The sequence below is a fragment of the Haemaphysalis longicornis genome, unplaced genomic scaffold (assembly GCF_048455015.1).
Source record: "Haemaphysalis longicornis isolate Haplotype H1 unplaced genomic scaffold, Haemaphysalis longicornis Haplotype H1 scaffold_9, whole genome shotgun sequence".
Lineage (NCBI taxonomy): Eukaryota > Metazoa > Arthropoda > Arachnida > Ixodida > Ixodidae > Haemaphysalis > Haemaphysalis longicornis.
In genome coordinates this window covers 48,027,874-48,047,428 of record NW_027526460.1, presented here as the reverse complement: position 1 = coordinate 48,047,428, position 19,555 = coordinate 48,027,874, and the positions used below count along the sequence as shown (strand labels likewise).

Here is a 19,555-nt window from a genome sequence, read left to right as displayed (position 1 = left end):
ATGCCCATCAGATAACTTGGAAAATCGCTCAAAAGGTTTTTCTCTCTTTCCCGGTCTTGACGTTCTTCGACGGCCCGAATTACGTCAGTGAGGCCATGTAGCAGCTGTTGGCCGGTTTTCCTTCATTTGCAGCAATGAACGCTTTTCGATAGCAACTTTAAAACTAAAGCCACAAAAACAAATCAGAAACAGAAGGCGTATCTGGTGCGAGGAGCAAATCACGCAGTGCCGCTCCGTGCTGGCGATAACTATATATCTTTCGCAGTGCTTCCATGCGCGAAGGAAAGAGCGAAAGCGCTTATCGAAAGTGTTGCAGGGTCTCTTTAAACGCGTGGAAGCGTATTTGGCAATCTTCGGGCGATCGTACCTGTACAATTAGGATAATATCATGTAGTATGAGAGAATTGCCATAGTTGTACCTAACAATCCTCATGTAAGAACATGTTAATTTATAAATAAATCGTCGTCTCCCTTGCGTTTATTATTTGTGTCCGTTTTTCTTGTACGGTTATTAAACGACGTCAGGTACACATATAATACCGCTTTTTTTAGTTAGTATTCAGGGCTTTTCAACATCCTTTTGCATGTCTGTCTCAATATATGCGACGCTCGATCAAGTGACAGTGGCCATTAAACATGAATGTGAGCATTATACATGTGCTTGTTGAATTAAGCCACTTGGTCGTCATTAGTTTAGCAGTTTTATGGGACAACTGGAGGACTCGTTCAATTTTTGGCGCCTTTGCGCCATCATAAACAGTAACATATGTGGTTGTCCTGTCGTAGATACAGGTCGCACACGTCTTTGAAATTATTTGTACTTATATTAATATTTATGGTGCCTATATTTACGAAGTTGCAGCACTAAGACGTTGCTCTGCCTACGTACTGTTGGCGTTTAAAAGGCGCTTTTTAATGCCCTCAAATCCGGCCTGTAGTAATCATCGTTCTTGAAGTCGTGATGGCAATTACGATGATCCCAAAACACCGTAAAAGTTACTTTATTCTGCACTCGCAGAGCTCCAACAGGTAAGCCCTATCTCCGGCGCAAGTTACCCTTGACACAACTCCTATGCACGCTACCTGCGCTAACTTCAACACGGTTTCAAACATCCCTCAAGTGCGTGTTTCCGTCATTTCGTCTTTCAGATCACGAAGGTGCATCACAGACCACTATAGGTTGACGGTTATCAGAGGCAGTGATATAACGCGCCAAAGGCGCACTTCGCGTTACTGAACGTGTCTGAATCAACTGAATTACTTCAAGGCTGTCAGAACACCTACAAAACGCCGAGGGACTCTTGTTCTTGGCCTTCTTCAAGTGCACAGCCGGGTGCCGAACCGGCGAAGTTTCTCGTATCACAACGCATCAGGCGCTAAGCTACCTCGTAGCGGGAATCCCAACGACAATCACTTTCGTGCAAGCGTCCAAGCATTGCGAGCTGATGAGAACGCTGTGGAAGGAAAGCCTTTCCCGTGCGCTAACACGGAAACGACTGCGTAAGTCTAAACGCTGCGCGTCGCTTAATACATTTCACGACCAGACAACCTGCTAAGCCTTTCCCACCGTCTGCACATGTAATATCGCGTGCCCGCATTGTGGAAGGCGCGAAGTGGTTTAATTTAAGTGCGTACACCCCGCGCCGTGCGCGTTTCCTATCCATAGTATAATGACGTGCAAACAGCGCCGGTTCGCGGCGAGGCGTCATCCTCGCGCTACTAATGCGCTGCCCGTGTTCGCCGCGCCTATTTTAAACACCGAAGGCCGTTCCCGGGAAGGCGCTCAAGGCTCGCCGACCAGCGCAGCCGATGTTTATGCTCGCGCGGTTAAAAACGCGCTAAGCACCGACCAGGTAAGCGCGCCGCTTCAGTGTTGCGCGCTCAAGGTCGTGCAGGTATCGAAGTCGTACGTTTCCCACGCAACTTCGTCCCATAATGGCCCGTAAAACGCGCAAGCAGCGAATACTTTGCAACCGTAAACGATTTTTTTTTCTTTTCGTTTCTCTTAGGTTTGAAGTGCCGAAGCCACCCTTGCATTACGCGTACCAACTCGGCGTTGTGATCAGCGTTGACGGAGTAACGGCATGTTTTTATATTTATCGTACACAGCAATTGCGTACGTATAATGTGGAACCTTACAAAACTGAATATTTCATTTTTTCTTCCCTACAACAAGCAATCTATACCGAGCTCAAGCCACGCAAGAACAATCAAACAATGAAACGATGCGTTCAAATTTCCCGGGAGCGAGACATGTTTTCCGTGTGCGTGCGTGCGTGTGTGCGTGCGTGCGTGGGCTCGAGATCGGTACTCCGAGGATCTCACCGATTCGGAGAAAAACGCCTCGGCAGTTGCTTTCAGCGTTTATCGGCACATGCAGGGGAAACTGAGGTTATAAATACGTTATTCCTGAGAAAGCACTAACACTTCGCGATCATCCATCAATTGCACACAAAAAAAAGACCGTACCTATTCCTAAAGCTCTAACATTCAGTTGAGTAGACTTCATTCCCGATCAATATAGAGATGCGACAAATGCGACCTTCTGCTTTTTCCCATACCCTGCAGAAATTCGTTATTCAACGCGGCCTTCCTGCAAATTATCCCTATTCTGCAAATAGCATGCCGTTTGGAATATTTCGCATTTAATTCAGCTACTCAAAATATTTTTTTTTTTTATCAGGACTCACAGCCCAGGTAGGCGAAGAGGTCGAGGAGACCTATAGGAATCCCGCCGTCGCCGGAAGGACACTGAAGTCAACCTGGAAGAGGTCTTACCCGTGGCAACAATAAAGTTTTTTTTTTTTTTCTGATCTGATTTAATTACGTGCGTACTCACATAGGCGTTGGAAATCGCAAAAAATTGACTCGACAGAGTATAAGATCAAGATTTTTCTTTGAAGTTTTTCAGTGTCCTCTTCGACAATCGTAGCCTCGAAAAAACTTGTCCTTTAGAGGGACGCGAATACTGCACAATGGCTTAGTTGCACAAGCTCCGACAGGAAAGGCTTCGCGCGCTTATGAAAAAGCTCCCCCAAACTCGCTTCCGGAATGCAGCCCTCAGCGTCAAAGTGCATGCATAACCCCAACTAGTCACAAAAACTGCAACATCCGACGGCTGCACAAGAGGCACGTCCAAACAACAGCTTCCGTGCAGCTCCGAAAGCTGGACAGCCGTTGTAAAGCCTCAAACAGCATAAACAAAGAAACGTGCGTCTTTGAATAGGTGTCTGTTTCAGTGTCCGTGCCGGGACGGCAGACAGCTCTCAGCCTGTTTCCGGCCGTATCGTATACCGTCCCCTACAAAACGACCCCAAGTTTTACGCGCTGACGGCTTTCCAAAGAATAACACCCCGAGAGCCGCAGCAGTAATGCGGAGCGATGGTAAACACCGCACGGTCTGGAAGGAACATGAAAAAAAGAAAGTTAGTTGGCTGAGCTTGCTAGCAACGAAACACGTTTCAGCTCCAGCCCGCGCTCGCCTTTTTCAGAATGTCTTTGCAGTAACTTACAATTCTGGACGGTATTTCCCCATCGAAGATTGCCGAGGCACCATCGAAGATTGCCGAGTACGTCGTCAATATCACCCAAACGCCCGTGGCGTTGTCCTAACTTGGAGCGACATCGCGAGTTCGAATAAGTAACCTCATTATGCTTCGCCGGAAAATAAACAAGGTGGCCAGACGTAGCGTTTAAACGATGAAAAGAATTGAAGCAATGTCTAGTCAAGGGACAGCTCAGCAGCTGATGCGATGTGAAAACTACTTCTTCAGGAACCACGTTGTTACAGTAAATGAGCGTACACTTAAAACTAGCTCTGCTCAACAGCATCCGGGTGCCTCGAGCAGAAGGCTTCGGACTCAACTTCACACAATGTGGCGGTTTGTTTTTTGTTGTTTTTATTGTGAAGAACTCCGTTTTATTCTTAAAACGTGCGCCCGCAAGCGCAATTGTGTCTCGCTTTCACTGACGTTCGCAAAAAGCTTTACCACAGTAAGAAGCCGAGTTTTATTGTGGACTTTTTTTTTCCTTTGGGGAATACACAAATGAAACAGGAGAGAGAGAGAAAGAAACTGCCTCGCCCACGCCCGTTACGTGTATCGAGTAACGGTACTTTTAGAATTTTTGTAACAGACTGAAATGGGCGAAAGGACAGCCTGCATAAAATGCCGGTTGATCTCGTTAGCTGCTCTGAACCGACGACTGCAACGATGCCAGAAAAGATGACTATAAAGCAAACGTTTTCGGCGGTTTAAATAAAATCCGCCTGGCCCTGTACACACATTTACTGCATCCTTTTGTTTGAAGTTTTCGAAATACAGTACAGCAGCCGGTATCGAGCTGGAAAAAGGAAAATGCTTCTGTGACCTCTGTCAAAAACACGCAATCGATTACGCCACGCTATTGATGCCACTGCGGCGCATGCGGGTCGGACCCCCATTTCGATTCGAAGCCGTATAAACGACCGAAACTGGAAAGCGATTGTATCTTTAAGTGGGCCTTTATGTGGGCGGGACAGTGAAAGGCCTTCGGCTGAGCTAACATAGCCCATTTGAATCTTTTGGACGTCAGAAGCAAAAAAGCCGTTTTGAATATCCACGACTACTATTATCATCATCGTCGTCGTCGTCATCGTCATCAATCAGCGCCCCAACTCACATAGGAAATATCGTCATCCGCACCACACATTTACTCTCCCAAAATGTACAGCTTCTGGTAATTTTTGTTCTTTTTTTCGAATACTGTTGAAGCCCCGAAGTAATAAATGTCAGGTCGACTGATTTTTTCTAAACGATAAACTAGTCGAACAACGGCAGGGCGATGCCATTTCTCAACGTAGCAATACAAATTCATCGGTAATGTATGTAGTCATGGACAAATGAAACGAAAACCCAAAAATACGAACCAGAACACGCAAATTCAAGGAATATGGATAGTGGAGATAAAATAATGGCTCGCTAGTGGTGCATTTGCAGAGACACGCTTTCAATCTTTGTTACCTTAACAAAGCCACCCTAAAATTTGACTTGCGCGGAAAGAAATCGCGTTATTTGTGTGTTCCGGTTCATATTTTCGTGTTCCCAATTCATTTGTTCACAGTTTTTTTTTCTCGACTGTGTTATTCTTGTAAACGACGAACAAGCTTTCACAAACATCTGGCTGAACGCTCGAACGCACGGCGCTCGAAACACATCAACTCGCCTCACTGCGGCATGGCTCGATCACGCGCAGTAGTTTTACGCTTTCGCACTGCACACCGCGACCCCATCCATTCTCCCCGGGCTGCCACGAATAAACGCAGGGCGTATCAAAACCGAGCGCGGCTCATCTCAGACCGGTGCGGCGGTTTGGAGCGCACGCAGTCTATTTTATCTCTTCGCGAGCCCAGTTGCGCGTCCGCCCATCAGTCTTGTTTCTTTCGGGCCCCCTAGTTTACTGCGGCCCGGCCACACGCGCCGGCCAAGCGACCGTTTCCGTGCGCATAGCGAGAGAGGGAGGGGAGGCCACGGCCCACATCAGATTCGCCGCTTGGAATGACTCCAGGTCCTGCTCGGCGAACCCCGAAAAAATTCTGCTTTGACTACACCTCTGGGAAGCACAGTCGAACCTCGTTTTAACGAAGTAGTACCCAGACAGTAATTTTGTTCGTTATATCCGATATTCGTTGTAACAGTAGTGCTAAAAATCGGTTGAAACCAATCGGTAATCTGGCCCCCGCAAAAATCCTTCACATAATAACGAAATTTTTATTCTTCGAACCTACTATAAACAAAGAAACCCTTATCTTTCTCGTTGTGGCATTTCAAGCTCAATGAACTAGAACATCAAACGGAAAATTACAACAGAACAAAGTTCATTTGACAAAACAGGCCTGCGCGTTCTTTTTTTTTTTCGAGGACGAATGTCATCTTTGACTGGCGGCTATTCACAACCACTGAGCACCCAAGTTTTCCACAGTGTCCACGAACAAAGGGGCCTTTTCTACTTCTGCAGTTTCAGACGCCGGGAGTTTTTTCCAAGTAGCTTCTCAGCCCACTGGTCAAATATTTCTTCGTTTTATCAGACAGTGCGCGCGACTCTCGCAGTTTTGCTTCCGTAATATAAGAATAAGTGTCACTGAAATGAAGCATATGACTAACCAACGTTCGTATTTAGTTCGCTATAGCCGATAATTCGCTATATCAGTGTTTCTTATAACAAGGTTCAAGTGCGCACGAAAACCTTGTCCTTTGCCTGGAAAGTGAACTTCATCGGCATGCACGGGCAGCTTTCGTGAAATTCCGCAGATCCCGGAAGCGGCGGCCACTTTTCTGATGGAGGCGAAAAGCAAAAACACCCGTGTGTACGAGATTTCAGCGCACGTTAAAGATCCCCAGGTGGTCAAAATTAATCCGGAGCCCTCCACTGCGGTGCGCCTCATCGCCTGCGTTGCGTCGGCGCGTTAAACCCCACAATCAAATCAATCAACTACCGCAGAAGCACACGCTCCGGGAGAAGCCCAGCGTTGACCTAATAAGCGTGTCGCGTGCGAAACTGAGTGATTATCATGATCGGTCAGAATTAAGAACTGTGGGAGAAAATAACACCCGGCAAGAAATTGTGGAAGCCATTCCACTGACGAATTACCCAGCAGCTTTTTCACCTTACTAAGACCGCCACTTCTTTAATTGGTCAACCTATTTGAGGAAGGACACTGCCCTAAGTTGCAAAATATCCGCATTCCTGGTAATTTTGTTTGCTTTGTGAGCAGTCACGTACAATGTCTCTGCAGCCTCTCGTAGAAAATACCTCTTGACTGCCGGGTATGACCAAAGCTCCAAATTTTTGCCCCCAAAAGAATTAAACATTTTTGGGCTGAGCCGCCACAAGGGTTCGATGATGCCGATCTTGAGACATCGCCAGAACAACGCGCATTGCACTGCATCGCAACGCAATGCTATCAGTGGGGTGCTATCATTACTTATAAACGTGTCACCGTCCGTGTCCTCAACCTACATTAGCATGATATATGTCCTCAACCTAGATTAGCATGATATATCCATATCATACACGCGACCTATTTTTATTTTCATCGGTACTTTGCGACGGAGATAATGGCCACTTGTTGCTAGTCGTATCGGGAGAACCTGCAACGCGTAGACTGTAGTGGCGCGCTCCGAGTACCGCCGCATGCAAGGCGACAGTGCAAAACTTTGTTTGAGAGAAAGGCTCAGCGCGGGTAGAGTGTGACGCAAACACTAGAATAGGACATTAAAATTACCCCAGAAGGGGTGAGAGGGAGGGAGGGAGGCAGGAAGAATATGAAAAAGCCGTCGGGAGACACGGTTGCTTTATCAAGATAACTTTTGATACCAATGACTACTTACCTGCACCATCGGCATTTAAGTATGCTTACGTGCTTTGATGTCAAAAGCCCGGCGATGCTTACTAACGACTTCTTCGCTTTCAGTTCGTATTTTGGCGCCAACTACTTCGACAGCCTCCTTTACTCTGACATGGTGTTTCTGGTATTTTCTTCGCTTCCGTTTTTTCGTCTTCTGGCGCGAATTACTCCGACAAGCAGGCTGGCGCACGACACAGTTTCCCTAGATTTAGAGTTCTGCAGGGCTGGTGGGCACCTTCTTCTACTCACGTGCCATCAAGTTTCCACGTTACGCGCCACGCATAAAAACTTCTACGTTTCCAATTCATAGTTCTGTGAAGCGGACAGATTAGACCCTCAAAGATCCCGATTCATCGCAATATTACGAGTGGGTATGTTCCCCGGAGAAAGGAACAACAACGCCAACTTTTGCTACCAACATGCGGGGATAGCGCGGTGACAACGCAGTCCCCTCGTACTCTGCAGTGACGCAGTTTTAAATCCCACGCGAACTCAACAGTGCTTTTAATTTACACTTCAACGGCAGCCTACATTTTCTGTACCGGATAACTACAACGGCGGTTTTTCGCAGAATGGGGCACCCGAGGCTTTCAAAAGCAGATGCGAAACGGCAGTCTGCACAGCGTCGCAACTCTGGAGAAGTTCGAGCTAATGTGGCCAGCACAGATAGCGAATGCGGAACGGAATAAGCCTCGACAGTGCGATACCTTGTTGACGCGTGACCGCTCGCAGGAAATCTCACGCGAGGAACGTCACCCGACGGACGGCTTGCCATCAAGAAGCTATCTTCGAGCGCCGAAGGGAATCGTTTCGAGGTCCCTCTAACGACCCATAATGACAGGGTCACCCAGCTTCCTGCTGACTTCTTTTTCTTTCTAAAATTGGGAGGACTTACTGCCACGAAGAAAGGTGGTACGTGTGAACAGGACCAAAATAAGAACGCGCGGGGTTTGATTGATTGATTGATTGAGGGGTTTAACGCGCCGACGCAACGCAGGCGATGAGGCGCGCCGTAGTGGAGGGCTCCGGATTAATTTTGACCACCTGGGGATCTTTATCGTGCGCCGAAATCTCGTACACACGGGCGTTTTTGCTTTTCGCCTCCATCAGAAAAGCGGCCGCCGCGGCCGGGAATCGAACCCGCGACTTCGTGCTCAGCAGCGCAACGCCTTAGCCACTGAGCCACCGCGGCGGGTAACGCGCGGGGTTTACGTTTTCCTTTCTAAGTAATTACCGCCTGAAAAGCCTGCACTGGACTCACACAGCGCGGGAGAATATCACAATGGCTTTTAAGGGAGACATTATATTTCACCGTTTTAGAGTCTGATAGGGAAGCACAACGCAATTGCGAATTACTGCCCCGGGCATCTGCGTGCGTGGGAGGGGGGGAGTTGCACGCGAAAAACTCGTGCGCGAGCCCTCGCCGTCAACCATTCTTTGCGGCTCCTTACAATTGAGGCTGCGTTTATACGCGGCGTCAACAATAGAAGCAGCCGATCTGACAACGTAAACGAGCCAGCGATGCAGCTTCACCAGGAGTTGAAATAGCCCAACATCCTGAAATTATGTCGAAACGAACAAAAAAATTCTGCAGAAATTCAGAGAATTATTTACTAATGCGTAGCATTTTTATGCCGCCTCTCTTGAGTGTGAATTTTTTCCAGCCAAATTTTTTGGTTCTTCTAAATCCTGTCAGGCCAATTATCTCCAATTACGCTACTATAACGATTGCAGGTGAAACTTTCGCGAAATCTGCATTATTGTGGAAATGGCATGCGTTATACGTTTTGGCATTTTCAGCAGTTTTTTTATTTTTATTTTTTTGTTTTTCAAAAAATTCGTCCGACCAATTATCTACATTTACGCCATTATAGCGATTACAGGTAGAACTTCGGCGATACCTGCATTTTTGTGGAAATGCAGGGCGTTACACGGTCCTGGCTGTGGGGCACTCGGCAAAGAATGCTACGCATTAAAAATATTTTAGCGTTGCGCAGCGAATGACAGATGCATTGCACGGGATTCCGGTAATGTATGGCGTCCTTTGGTGGGAAAGGATGCAGCATTAGAATAGGGAACATTATCCTGCTCCTCATAAGAGACAGTCGCGTTTCATCGAGAGCCGCTTAGACAACAGCGGGGTAAAATTGCTGAGCTGCGGAAGGGAGCTGATTCGTTTTTATTTCATTCGTTTGCACAACCGTGTGTACCGGCAATTTCAAATCTGGTGACGTTGAAAGTTGAAAAGGTGCAGCTATGTTATCACGCACGCGCACTAGGCCCGTCCTGTCGACTGCACCATTTGTAGTACCCATTACTAAAATTACCACTTCGAATGAATCGATAAAGTCAATAAGTCGAAGCGGGATCAAAGTGGGAGAGCTGCCAGAAAACATCTGTGACGCGGTCTGGCATTCTATTTCTATTTCTGCAAACTTAACCCAGGTTTTAAGAAGTATATTACAGGCACATTTCGGATTACTGCCTTGACATGCGAATCGTTATTTAGATGGCAAAATTGATTGCAACATTACTTGCAATGACTACAAAGTAATTCTTAGAAATTTCAAAGTGTGTATGAGCGTGTGTGGGGCGCTTCTCGCGCTAAAGGCAGCGGTAGGGGGTATTGGAGTGCACTTGTGAAACAGGTACAAGGTCAGAAGTCCAGCTAAGCCTCCTATAAACACGGACCTAGTATACTAGTCAAAAAGTTTACTATTACAACGGAAGGTTTCTCTCTCTCTCTCTCTCTCTCTCTCTCTCTCTCTCTCTCTCTCCCTCTCTCTCTCTCTCTCTCTCTCTCTCTCTCTCTCTCTCTCTCTCTCTCTCTCTCTCTCTCCTACTTTCCTGCTGTAGTAAAGCTCCTGCAAGCTTCCCGTAATATTTACACTCAAAATAGGCTTCCCAGTTTCGACGGAGGAGTAATGCAGTCAACTAACAGAAAAAAAAAAAAAAAAAAAAAAAAAACGTCACAATATCGACCTCCCTGCTCCGTTTCGCGCTTACCCCGTATATGAGACGAGCGACACCGGCGAGGCGTAAGACGATCGCGAACGGTTTGCGGACGCAGCGCAGCGGTACAGTGACGCCAAGTCAGCGAACACGTCAGCAAAGACGTCGGTGCTCCACTGTCACGAATGGGTGCCCGGCATTCATGGCGGGACACAGGACTACCGCGTCGCTTTGTCGAACCGCATCGTCGCCACTGAGAGTGTGGGTTTCAAGACCATCGCGAGTCTTATTTACACGTCAATGCAAGGTAACAAGAGGGAAGTTTCAAAGTGTACACTTGGCTGCAAGGCGAATAACTGCAAAGCTTCATTTTTCGGTGCTTCAGAAGACGACTGCCGATGACAGTTGTGGATAATAAGGGGCCCAAGTAAGGATCCGAGATATGTTGAGGAGAAAGTTCGAGTTAGTTTGTCGATAGGCTACATTTAGCGCAAAGGACCGACGCTACCATATACGATACGTGAATACTAAAGTAGAATCCCTTTAAGACGAACTCGAATGCACCGTGAAAATTTATTCGTATTATCAGAAATTCGACTTAAGCGGACGTTTTTTGCTTCGTGCACGAAGTCGTTTGTCGATTGTGTCGTTTATCGTTTGTGTCGTTTGTCTTAACTTGAAATTCGTCATAAAAGAGTTCGTCTTAACGAGAGTCTACTGTATATAACAATACGTGTTAGTCAAATTGCCTGAATTCGAAACTAGAAATTCGATGTTTCTCAATTAAATTCTATTGATGGGACGGAAGACGGAAATGACCGTGAGAGGCTACATAACATCATATATCCTATAATAGACCAAAAAGCATTATAATTATACCACAATACCACTCCGTGTTGCAGTAAAGCCTTTGAAAGCTGATCATAATGCTGAAAAATCAAACTAGCCTTCATCGTACCGACGGCGTTAATTTCTGGTTACTAAAGTGAATTAAGTTTTCCTTACGACTGTCACTCAGCAATTATGGCAGAAGTCTAAGCCATTAGTTCATTTCTAAATTCTGAAAGACAACGAGGGAACGCCAAGGGCTACGACGTCATATTTTATGTGGGGAGTTACCTCAGTAATTTTAAGCATTCTGTTATACTTGCTTTGTCGTTATTTGAGATAGAACAATCAACTGCGTTATCGCAGAGTAGTAACAGAGTCCTTCAAAAGCACTGAGGGACTCTGGTAGTAACACGAAAAAACTACCGGCGCATTCAGGCTTAAAAGGGTTCATTAAATTAGCTTCTGCGTGAATTAGAGCAAACAGGATATCACTTAGATTTGAGCCTGCACCAACAATAACTTACGAAAACTTTTGCAACTAGTGGTAAATTTGGTAACTTCGAACAGAAAGAAGAAAAAGACTGATTTGAAAATTTTCGAGAAAAACATTTGGAAGAGATCAGCGCATACATGCGCGCAAGAGAACCGCAAATCCCGAACGCCCGCCCATAACCGCACCTACAAGAAAATGTAGCCCAGAAAACGGCTTCCAACGACGACGTGGGATTCGCGTGTACGCCGAGATGCGCTCAGCCAATAAAGGAACGCCCGCACAACACAGGCCCGCGGCGACGCAAAGCAGTGCCGGCAGAACGCTCAACGGGAAGCCACAGGACCCCTGCTTCCTCGAGGTCACTGCACAGCAAGCGCCGGCCCTTCCGTCGCGTGGAGGAGAGCGTGTACGGCGAGACTTCGCCGACAAGCCAAGGCTAGCTAGCAACAAGGCTCGGCCACACGTCAGGTCGTCCCCAGCACCACCGCGACCAAACTGGTTGCGCGATGGCGAGCCTCATGAAGCAGACGCCGCACTGCTTCGCTTTAATTCACTTTGCAACGCGGCGGCCGCCGCGTCCGGCGCAAGACGCGCAGCAACAGCCCCAATCTACAGGAGGCCTTCAAGGACCGACGGCTTCTTCCTTATCGGCAATAGACTGCGAATCGGCAAGCAGCGGCGTTTCGGTCACAGCGCACTGACGTTCACTAAACTTCGCGACCTCGCACCGCCACGACCGTCCCAAGAAATGATTACCAGTGTATAAACGCTTTTACCTGTTCACCTATACACTGTTGACCAGCAACAGCCACTGGACTAGACGCACTTTCGCGACTTGTCGGCGTTGCGATGCCGAGCGGGCGGCATGCGACAGCTTATTTCCTGGAAACATTTGCGTTTTCTTTTGTTTTTCTACGCGTATGGAACTTTCACATCGCATTTACGCATGCGAAACCGTTATCTGCGATATTGCTGAGCTAGTAAGGTGGGTAGTACCGGTTAATGCGACCCTCAAGCGGACTATAAACTGGTGGAAGGTAGTAGGCATGCTCATTTTATGCGAAACTGGCGCGTACGCATTCACCGAAAAGGACGCTGCTGGTGATCGTGTGGGTGAAAGTACGTCGACCTGGATTGTTTGTACAGTAAGAACCTACAACCTTGACGAAATATTTCAATCCCAGTGTTGATAAATACACGGCGTTTCCCTGCATACGCTGAACTACGACCTGTGGAAGGGTTCACGAGTCAAACAAAAATACGTAGGCGCCGGTCAATCAATTTTGTTCCAGTTCACTTATTAAAGGGACACTGAAGTGAATTTGTCAAGCTCCCGTTTTTGCTTGCACTGTGTAGACTGGCTCAAATTAGCACACTTTTCATCGTTTATCCGGTTGACAAATCGGTAATTATTCTACAAAGCGCGAAAGAAGAAAAACTACCATGCGCGGTTTGCGGCGGCCGCACAAACTAAGCTGTGACGTTAAGAGGAGGGGGCGCCGTGATTGGACGATGCCCAAGGTTAGCAATCAAACAAGTTTCGGTTTCGGTTTCTGTCTGTAAAACAACATGTTTGACATTCCATGGCGTCGTTGGACGGGCATTCGCAATATCCCAGTTATCGTAGTACCGCGCTTCTGCCATGTTGTCGGCTGTAAAATGCATAAGATAAGCCTCCCAGGACGGCTTGGAATCGTAGCATTCACTATCTGAGGCCTACGCAGTGCATGAACGCCCTCCGCGTCCCTGCAGACGCTCAAATGCATGCGCTTTTCTCCCATATTTGGAGCTTGCCTCGCTCATGCCTGTATCGGAAAAAGCGTGTTCGCACCAGGCCAAGGGTCTGTTCATTCTGGCCTGCGCCCACTGCCTGCAAGCAGTCGGTGCTTATGGCAACAGCACGCCAACGAGAACTCGCTAGCGCGGCAGTGCCAGCCTGCGCGAGTTCTGTGGACTAGTTCGTGGAGCAATGAACGTTGCGGCCCAAAAAAAGGTGAACTCAGTATAGAAAACATCGGCGAAAAACGAAAAAGTTAACTCATAAAAAAAAAAAGCATGTACCCGCGGGGACTTGTGACTGGCAAAGCACTCGCGGTGACATACCTAGCGCACCAGACGACTAGGCCACAGAGGGCCGCTGGCGGCAATGGAAAATATCAGGTATATAATGTATAACCAGTTTACACTTTTATTTAGTTTTAGTATTTCAAGCAGCTTAGGTGACTATTTGTTGTATTGCGCTCGTGCAGTAAGCGTCCCCCGAGTTTCCACAATAGCTCACGTCTAGCAATTGCATTTCGTAGACGGGAAAGCGTTCGTAGATGCGTAGTCGTGCTCCTGACCTCTCTGCTTGTTCGCCCAGCGCAAAAAAGTTCGTCCCGCACCCTAGTTTTACGCTGTACGGTAAAAATATCAGTTGATTTTATTTCCTTAGTACCTATATTGACTTCGCTCACTCTTCTCCCCCTTCAAGAGGCCTTATATTTTCCTACTGACGTACCAGTCAGCGAAGCGTCGCATGTGCGCTTGTGCAGCGCTTGTGTGAAGCGACCTTGACTTGGAGCTAGATACAGTGTACAAACTAACGAAGTAAAGAAAGGCCCATTCTTCCATTCCCAAACGTGTTGTGGCTTAGTTTCAACTGATCGAACGAATTGCGACGACCCATCGGCGGCCGGCGGACTAAACGGTGGGCCGACTGACTCGGTCGCGGAAGGTCGGCGAGCCGTGCAGTAGCTGATGATGATGATTAGTGGCTTTCCCTTTGAATCGGGGCGTCGGTTGTCAGCAACCGACTTGCCTGTTTTATTACGTTTACTTGCCCTACTCCCAGCTAACCTATAGATTTGCTTCCTCCCTCCCATCTCTCCCTCTTTTCTGTTTTAAACTCACCGCCCCCACCCCCCTTTTTTCTCCCCTCGCTGTTCTAAATTCTCGTCCGCATGATTACTCCGCCTTCGTACCCATCCCTTCCCTACTTTTCCTCCACCACCACTCCAGTCGCCTCTTCGTCACCTCTATGGCCTTGAAGTTGAGGTTCCCCCTCGCCCCAAATCCCAAAGCCTCCGCCAGCGTCGTTTCCCCCTCACCCCGCGGTGGCCGTATCTTTGTGCAGCTCCTGACAATATGGTCTATAGTTTCCCGATCCCTGCCGCAGCATGCACACGTTTCATCCTGCTGCCTGTAGCTACCCGTGTATGCCCGGGTTCTCAGGCACCCTGCCCGTGCCTCGAAGAGCAACGCACTGCCTCTCGTATTGCCATAGAATCCCTCCTTCTTAAGGCTGGAACAACTCGCAAAGACAGCCTTGCGGACTCAACAGCCCATTCAAGCTTTTACACAAGGCGGTTAGGGCTTTCGGGACATTGATGCCCTGCCTATGCGCGAACCTTGCACCGAGAAAAAAATATTGCGAGAATGACTGAAATGCATGCTCTGTGCCTGCATTGCCTTCAGCGCTGAACTAAAGCGCCTAGCTGAACTAAAATCACGAGTGCTCGGCTCAGCGCGGATCGTTATTTTTTTTTTTTTTTCAATCTAATAGTCGCAGCGCATGCCCACAACCACGTGAAAACAGAAGAGAAAACAACAAGAAAAAAACATTCCTCGGGGCTCTGAAGTTTATGCACTCCGAAGGCGAAAGCCTAGTGATACTTTTCTCTTCTTAAGATGTGCTTTAAATCGATACGTATTGTCTCCTTCGACTCGGTGTATTTTGCGAGATTGCCCAGCCCCGTACACAACAAGCCTCCCTGGCTTGAACGGATCGGACAAATGATTTTCGTGGATTGCAGGCTCTTCAGCTCGTATGAAAGCCAGCGTTTTATATGCTAGGGTAACCGCAACGGATCTATTAATGAACAGGCAGAAATAATTGTAATTATGTACTAAAATTTCTGAGAGCTGGCCAGAAAGGTGGCGACATGTGTCCAAAACGAGTCCGTCGATTTTAACGCGTGATTCTAAGACCGCATGAAGGAATAGGAAAGGTTGCACAATATCGTTCTTTTAGCCGGAGAGAAGGTTTTAAACACCTCTTTTAATCTCACGCACACTTAATGTTGAAGCACGGCTTTTTGTCATGGCTGCCAGTATTTCGTTTGGCGGGACACGTACGGCTGGTAGATCTAAAAAAAAAACAGTTCTAGGGGGCTATCAGTAAAATCGTTTCGGGTTAAGGTGTTTTGAGTGATGCCCTTTCATTTGGAATAAAGAAAATATACACGAAAAAAAAAACCGAGATACCCCTTTAAGAGGGCTGGATACTTCCAGTGTAAATAGGCTTCAATAAGTCCTATCAATAGTTTTCTTGTTATTAATATATTGAGAGACCGAGGTTCACTAGAGATACTGGTGTGCGGAGCGACCTTTGGTATGCGGAGAGGTGTGCGGAGTGTGCGGAGCGAAGAACGAGGGAGCACATACTATAATGATGATGATAATGTACAGGTGAAGAGCAAGCGCTGCAGACAGCCCAGAGTTCCCAACCCAAGCACGCACCGGTAGATTGACCAGGGCTGCTCAAAATATTATTATTAAAAGAAGTACAGCGACATCATAGATGTTGTCTCTGTCGTTATTTTTTTCTCGTTTTCTGAAATTTAGTTTCTCGGCGGTTCTGTTTAACCAACTGATAGTTGCCAATTTTTGAAACTGTTTCCTGTGATTTGTCCGTCCTATCATTTGTCTTATACTCTGGCCATTGTTTGCGTTGTTTTACTGCCAGACTTTTTTGCTCTGCTTGTTGTGTGGTCTTTACAAGCAGAGCCACACAGGCGCTTTTTTTATATAACTTGTATCAATTTTTTACTCCGCATGTGTTTTATTTGTCATTTTCACTACTTCAATTTTTGTATATGGGACATCTTGAAGGTAGCGCACTTAAACACGGACACTAGGGAAAGAAACAACAAACCACAGCGCTGTGGTTTGTCGTTTCTTTCGCTAGTGTCCGTGTTTAAGTGCGCTACCTTCGAGATGTCCCATGTGCATTACCAACTAGCCCAGTTGTCACCTCTTCTCAATTTTTGTGTATTGTCGCTTGTTTGTTTCTTGCGATATATTTCTTGCATTTTGTTTTTAATCGAACAGTCCGTGCACTAACACTCAGGCCTTTGGCTGTTCCTGGGCACGTAAATAAACATTATTATTATTATTATTATTATTATTATTTCCTGTCTCAGTTTTTTCCATCTCTCTCATCGCTTTCGTTCACGCTCTTGGAGCGAATTACTTCGGCGTTTTCGTTTATTCGTCTTTCGCTGCGAATTAATTCAACAAGATTACTGGCGATACACGGCAAAGTTTCCCCCGAATTATTGTTTGGCGTCCATTCGGATACTGCTGTTATACGCACGTGCCTTCACGTACAGGTGTCAGGCGGCACGCAGTGGACTAACCGTTGTTCGGCCCCTGGCGACGTGCGCAAGTAAAGAACTCGGCTCCTAATCGCGAGGCACAGGTTCAACTTCCACACGAACTAAACTGCGTTTTTTTATATATTTACTATTCGCAGCAGCGGTCATTATAAGTACCGGACAGCAACAAAAACCGCCCGCTTTTCGCAGAATGGGGTTCGTAAGGCTTTCGACTTTAAAAAGCTAATCGGTATATTATGCCTACCCAAGGACCAAGACACAGAAACGTGACTGACACTACGCAGCCGTTCCTTTCGTTATTTGAAAAACTAGGGCTTGCCTCAACAGATATAAGTCTAACGATAAGCTTTACAAGGTGTAACGGTGGCTATCTCGGTTATATTATTATTTAACACTTGCCCAAGTCAAGTGTTGTGATCGCAAAGAAGAGCGGGCGGTAAATGCGCCATGCATTTTTTTTCTACCAGCTTACCAATACTGCAAAACCTACCGGATGCATATTGGGAAGCTCTCTTGTAGGTGTCTTGTAAAGGCTTTGGCAGGTCCTCCTTCAGTTGATTCTGCAAGCTTGTTTCTTAAACTGCTCTGTTCTTAGTATTCGTGTAATTTGAGAAGTAACTGCGTTGTTTACTGCTCCTACATCGCTGTCATTTTATTTTGGAGCACTAAAAAAAGCCGATGGTAAGTGGCTGCATACCCCACATGTCAGTGAAAAACATTAAATTACCACTCGAACCAGTAGTACAGCACGCCGTTGAAAAGAAAATTGAGGGAGGAGGGGGGAGTTTAGTGCGAAACAAAACAAGCTCTGTTCAGTTTTGAAACAAAACAGAGAGGAGCAAATCCATTCAAAATAAACAACGACGGCACCAACCCCACAGATATCTTGTTCGATATTATTGCTCAGCAGTAATACATACCTGCAGAACCTCGAAGTTTGAGACAACACATGGGAGAACAACGGTCATCGTATGACGGAGCTACGAAACGCAGAATTCTCATCCCTGAAAGAGCCGTTATCAGTGCTTGCTTCCAGCATCTGAACGGCGCTATTACACTGGCCGGATGTCGCAAGCGCCGCACTCACGAATTCCGCGCAATCCAGCCGCAAAGCAGCGCAGACAAAAAGCACGTCGAGAACCCAAGCAGCCGGCCGTCCTCTCAGCGGAAGGAACGGCTCCAGCGTGCCGAACGGGTTTGATTCACACAACGGAGGGACAACGGGGCACAGCCACGCGCGAAACGAGAAGGAAAAAAAAAAATGTATATAAGGCCGCTTCACTTTCGCACAAGGCGTTGCCGAGAAAGCGAAACTGGCGAAACGGACCTCTTACGAAACCGAAAGGAAATTATACCCCGGAAAAGAAAAAGTAACACGTTACAAACGCGAGCGCCGGCTCCGAGCTATATTTGAAAGCCATGTTGTTGCATAAACGCCGTTGAAGAGCTCGCGTCATGTGTGCGTGAAGCTTGCGACCGAAGTATGAAAAGCTCGGTCGGTTACTTTAAACAATTGGCTCGAATTTTGCAGCCCGCCCGCGGCAGTTGTGAACGGGTTGAACTGTAGTTCCCTCTGGGTGCAACGACGACGTTCATTGTATGATCAAATTGAGCGCTCTTGACCGTGCCATAAATGAAGTTTTCAGTTAAAAAAGGCGCGAAATGAGGGAACGCGAGATGTATTAGAACGTATGAAAATGGATATAACGACAGCGAAGGTCTGAGAGAACTGCCTCGCTCCGACATGTCTGCCGCTATAGCCCGTTTCGCTGTTTTCACTCAAGAAATGAACACAACGATCACATCAAGCTGTCATGTATCACTCGTATAACGCCCACTGGAGCGCGAGAGAAGGTATGATCAAAGCTTGGCTCGACTCGGAAAGCACACGATCGCACGAGCCCGGCGTCACGATTGTAGAACGGCGTAAACACTCACCTGAATACTGCATCTCGCTGTCAACTTCGACGACTCCAGAAGGTTCAGGGTGCACTATCGTCGCCGCTTTAGCATATTCCAACCAGCGCTGCACACAAGAGCGTCCGCTCGCACGTCGAGCTGGGACCGCATCGTAGCGGACCTGTCGGAATCGGCGCCGTTCCCACACCTGACCCGGTTACCTCGCCGCTATTGTTGTTGTGACGACAGGCTGCGTCGGCTGCATTCGTGAGGACGTAAGACAATGGAAGGCTGCCAGGCGATCAAGTGGCGATCATTAGAGAGCCAAAAAACAAGACACCAGCACACAACGGTAAGAAAACCACGGCGTACACAGCGCTGGCCGGTCTCCTACTGCGCTTTTCTGATGTTCTTCGAACAGGTGCAATGGGATTTCTTCGCGCCGAACACAGATGGCGCTGCAAGTCCGTTCTCTTTCAAAACATCGTGCAAAAGTAGCGTGCTGAAACAGCAACTTCACTTAAAAACATGCCTATATTACGTGTAACTAACTAAATTGTAGAGCATATTATAGCAACAAAAGCTTTCAATGCAAAGAAAAAGTGTTTTTCTTTTATC

At 47.2% G+C, this 19,555-nt stretch overlaps 1 protein-coding gene across 1 annotated transcript in view; it reads right to left on the bottom strand.

Annotated features, from left to right (window-relative positions):
• The window catches only part of LOC144153770 (beta-1,4-mannosyl-glycoprotein 4-beta-N-acetylglucosaminyltransferase-like), a 35,574-nt gene extending 16,224 nt beyond the window's left edge, over window positions 1–19,350 (bottom strand). Inside the window, exon 1 of the mRNA XM_077685488.1 lies at window positions 18,977–19,350. Coding sequence (XP_077541614.1) covers window positions 18,977–18,989 — 13 coding nt within the window. The 5' untranslated portion in view covers window positions 18,990–19,350. The remainder of the gene's footprint in view (window positions 1–18,976) is intronic.
• Window positions 19,351–19,555: the final 205 nt, after the last annotated feature.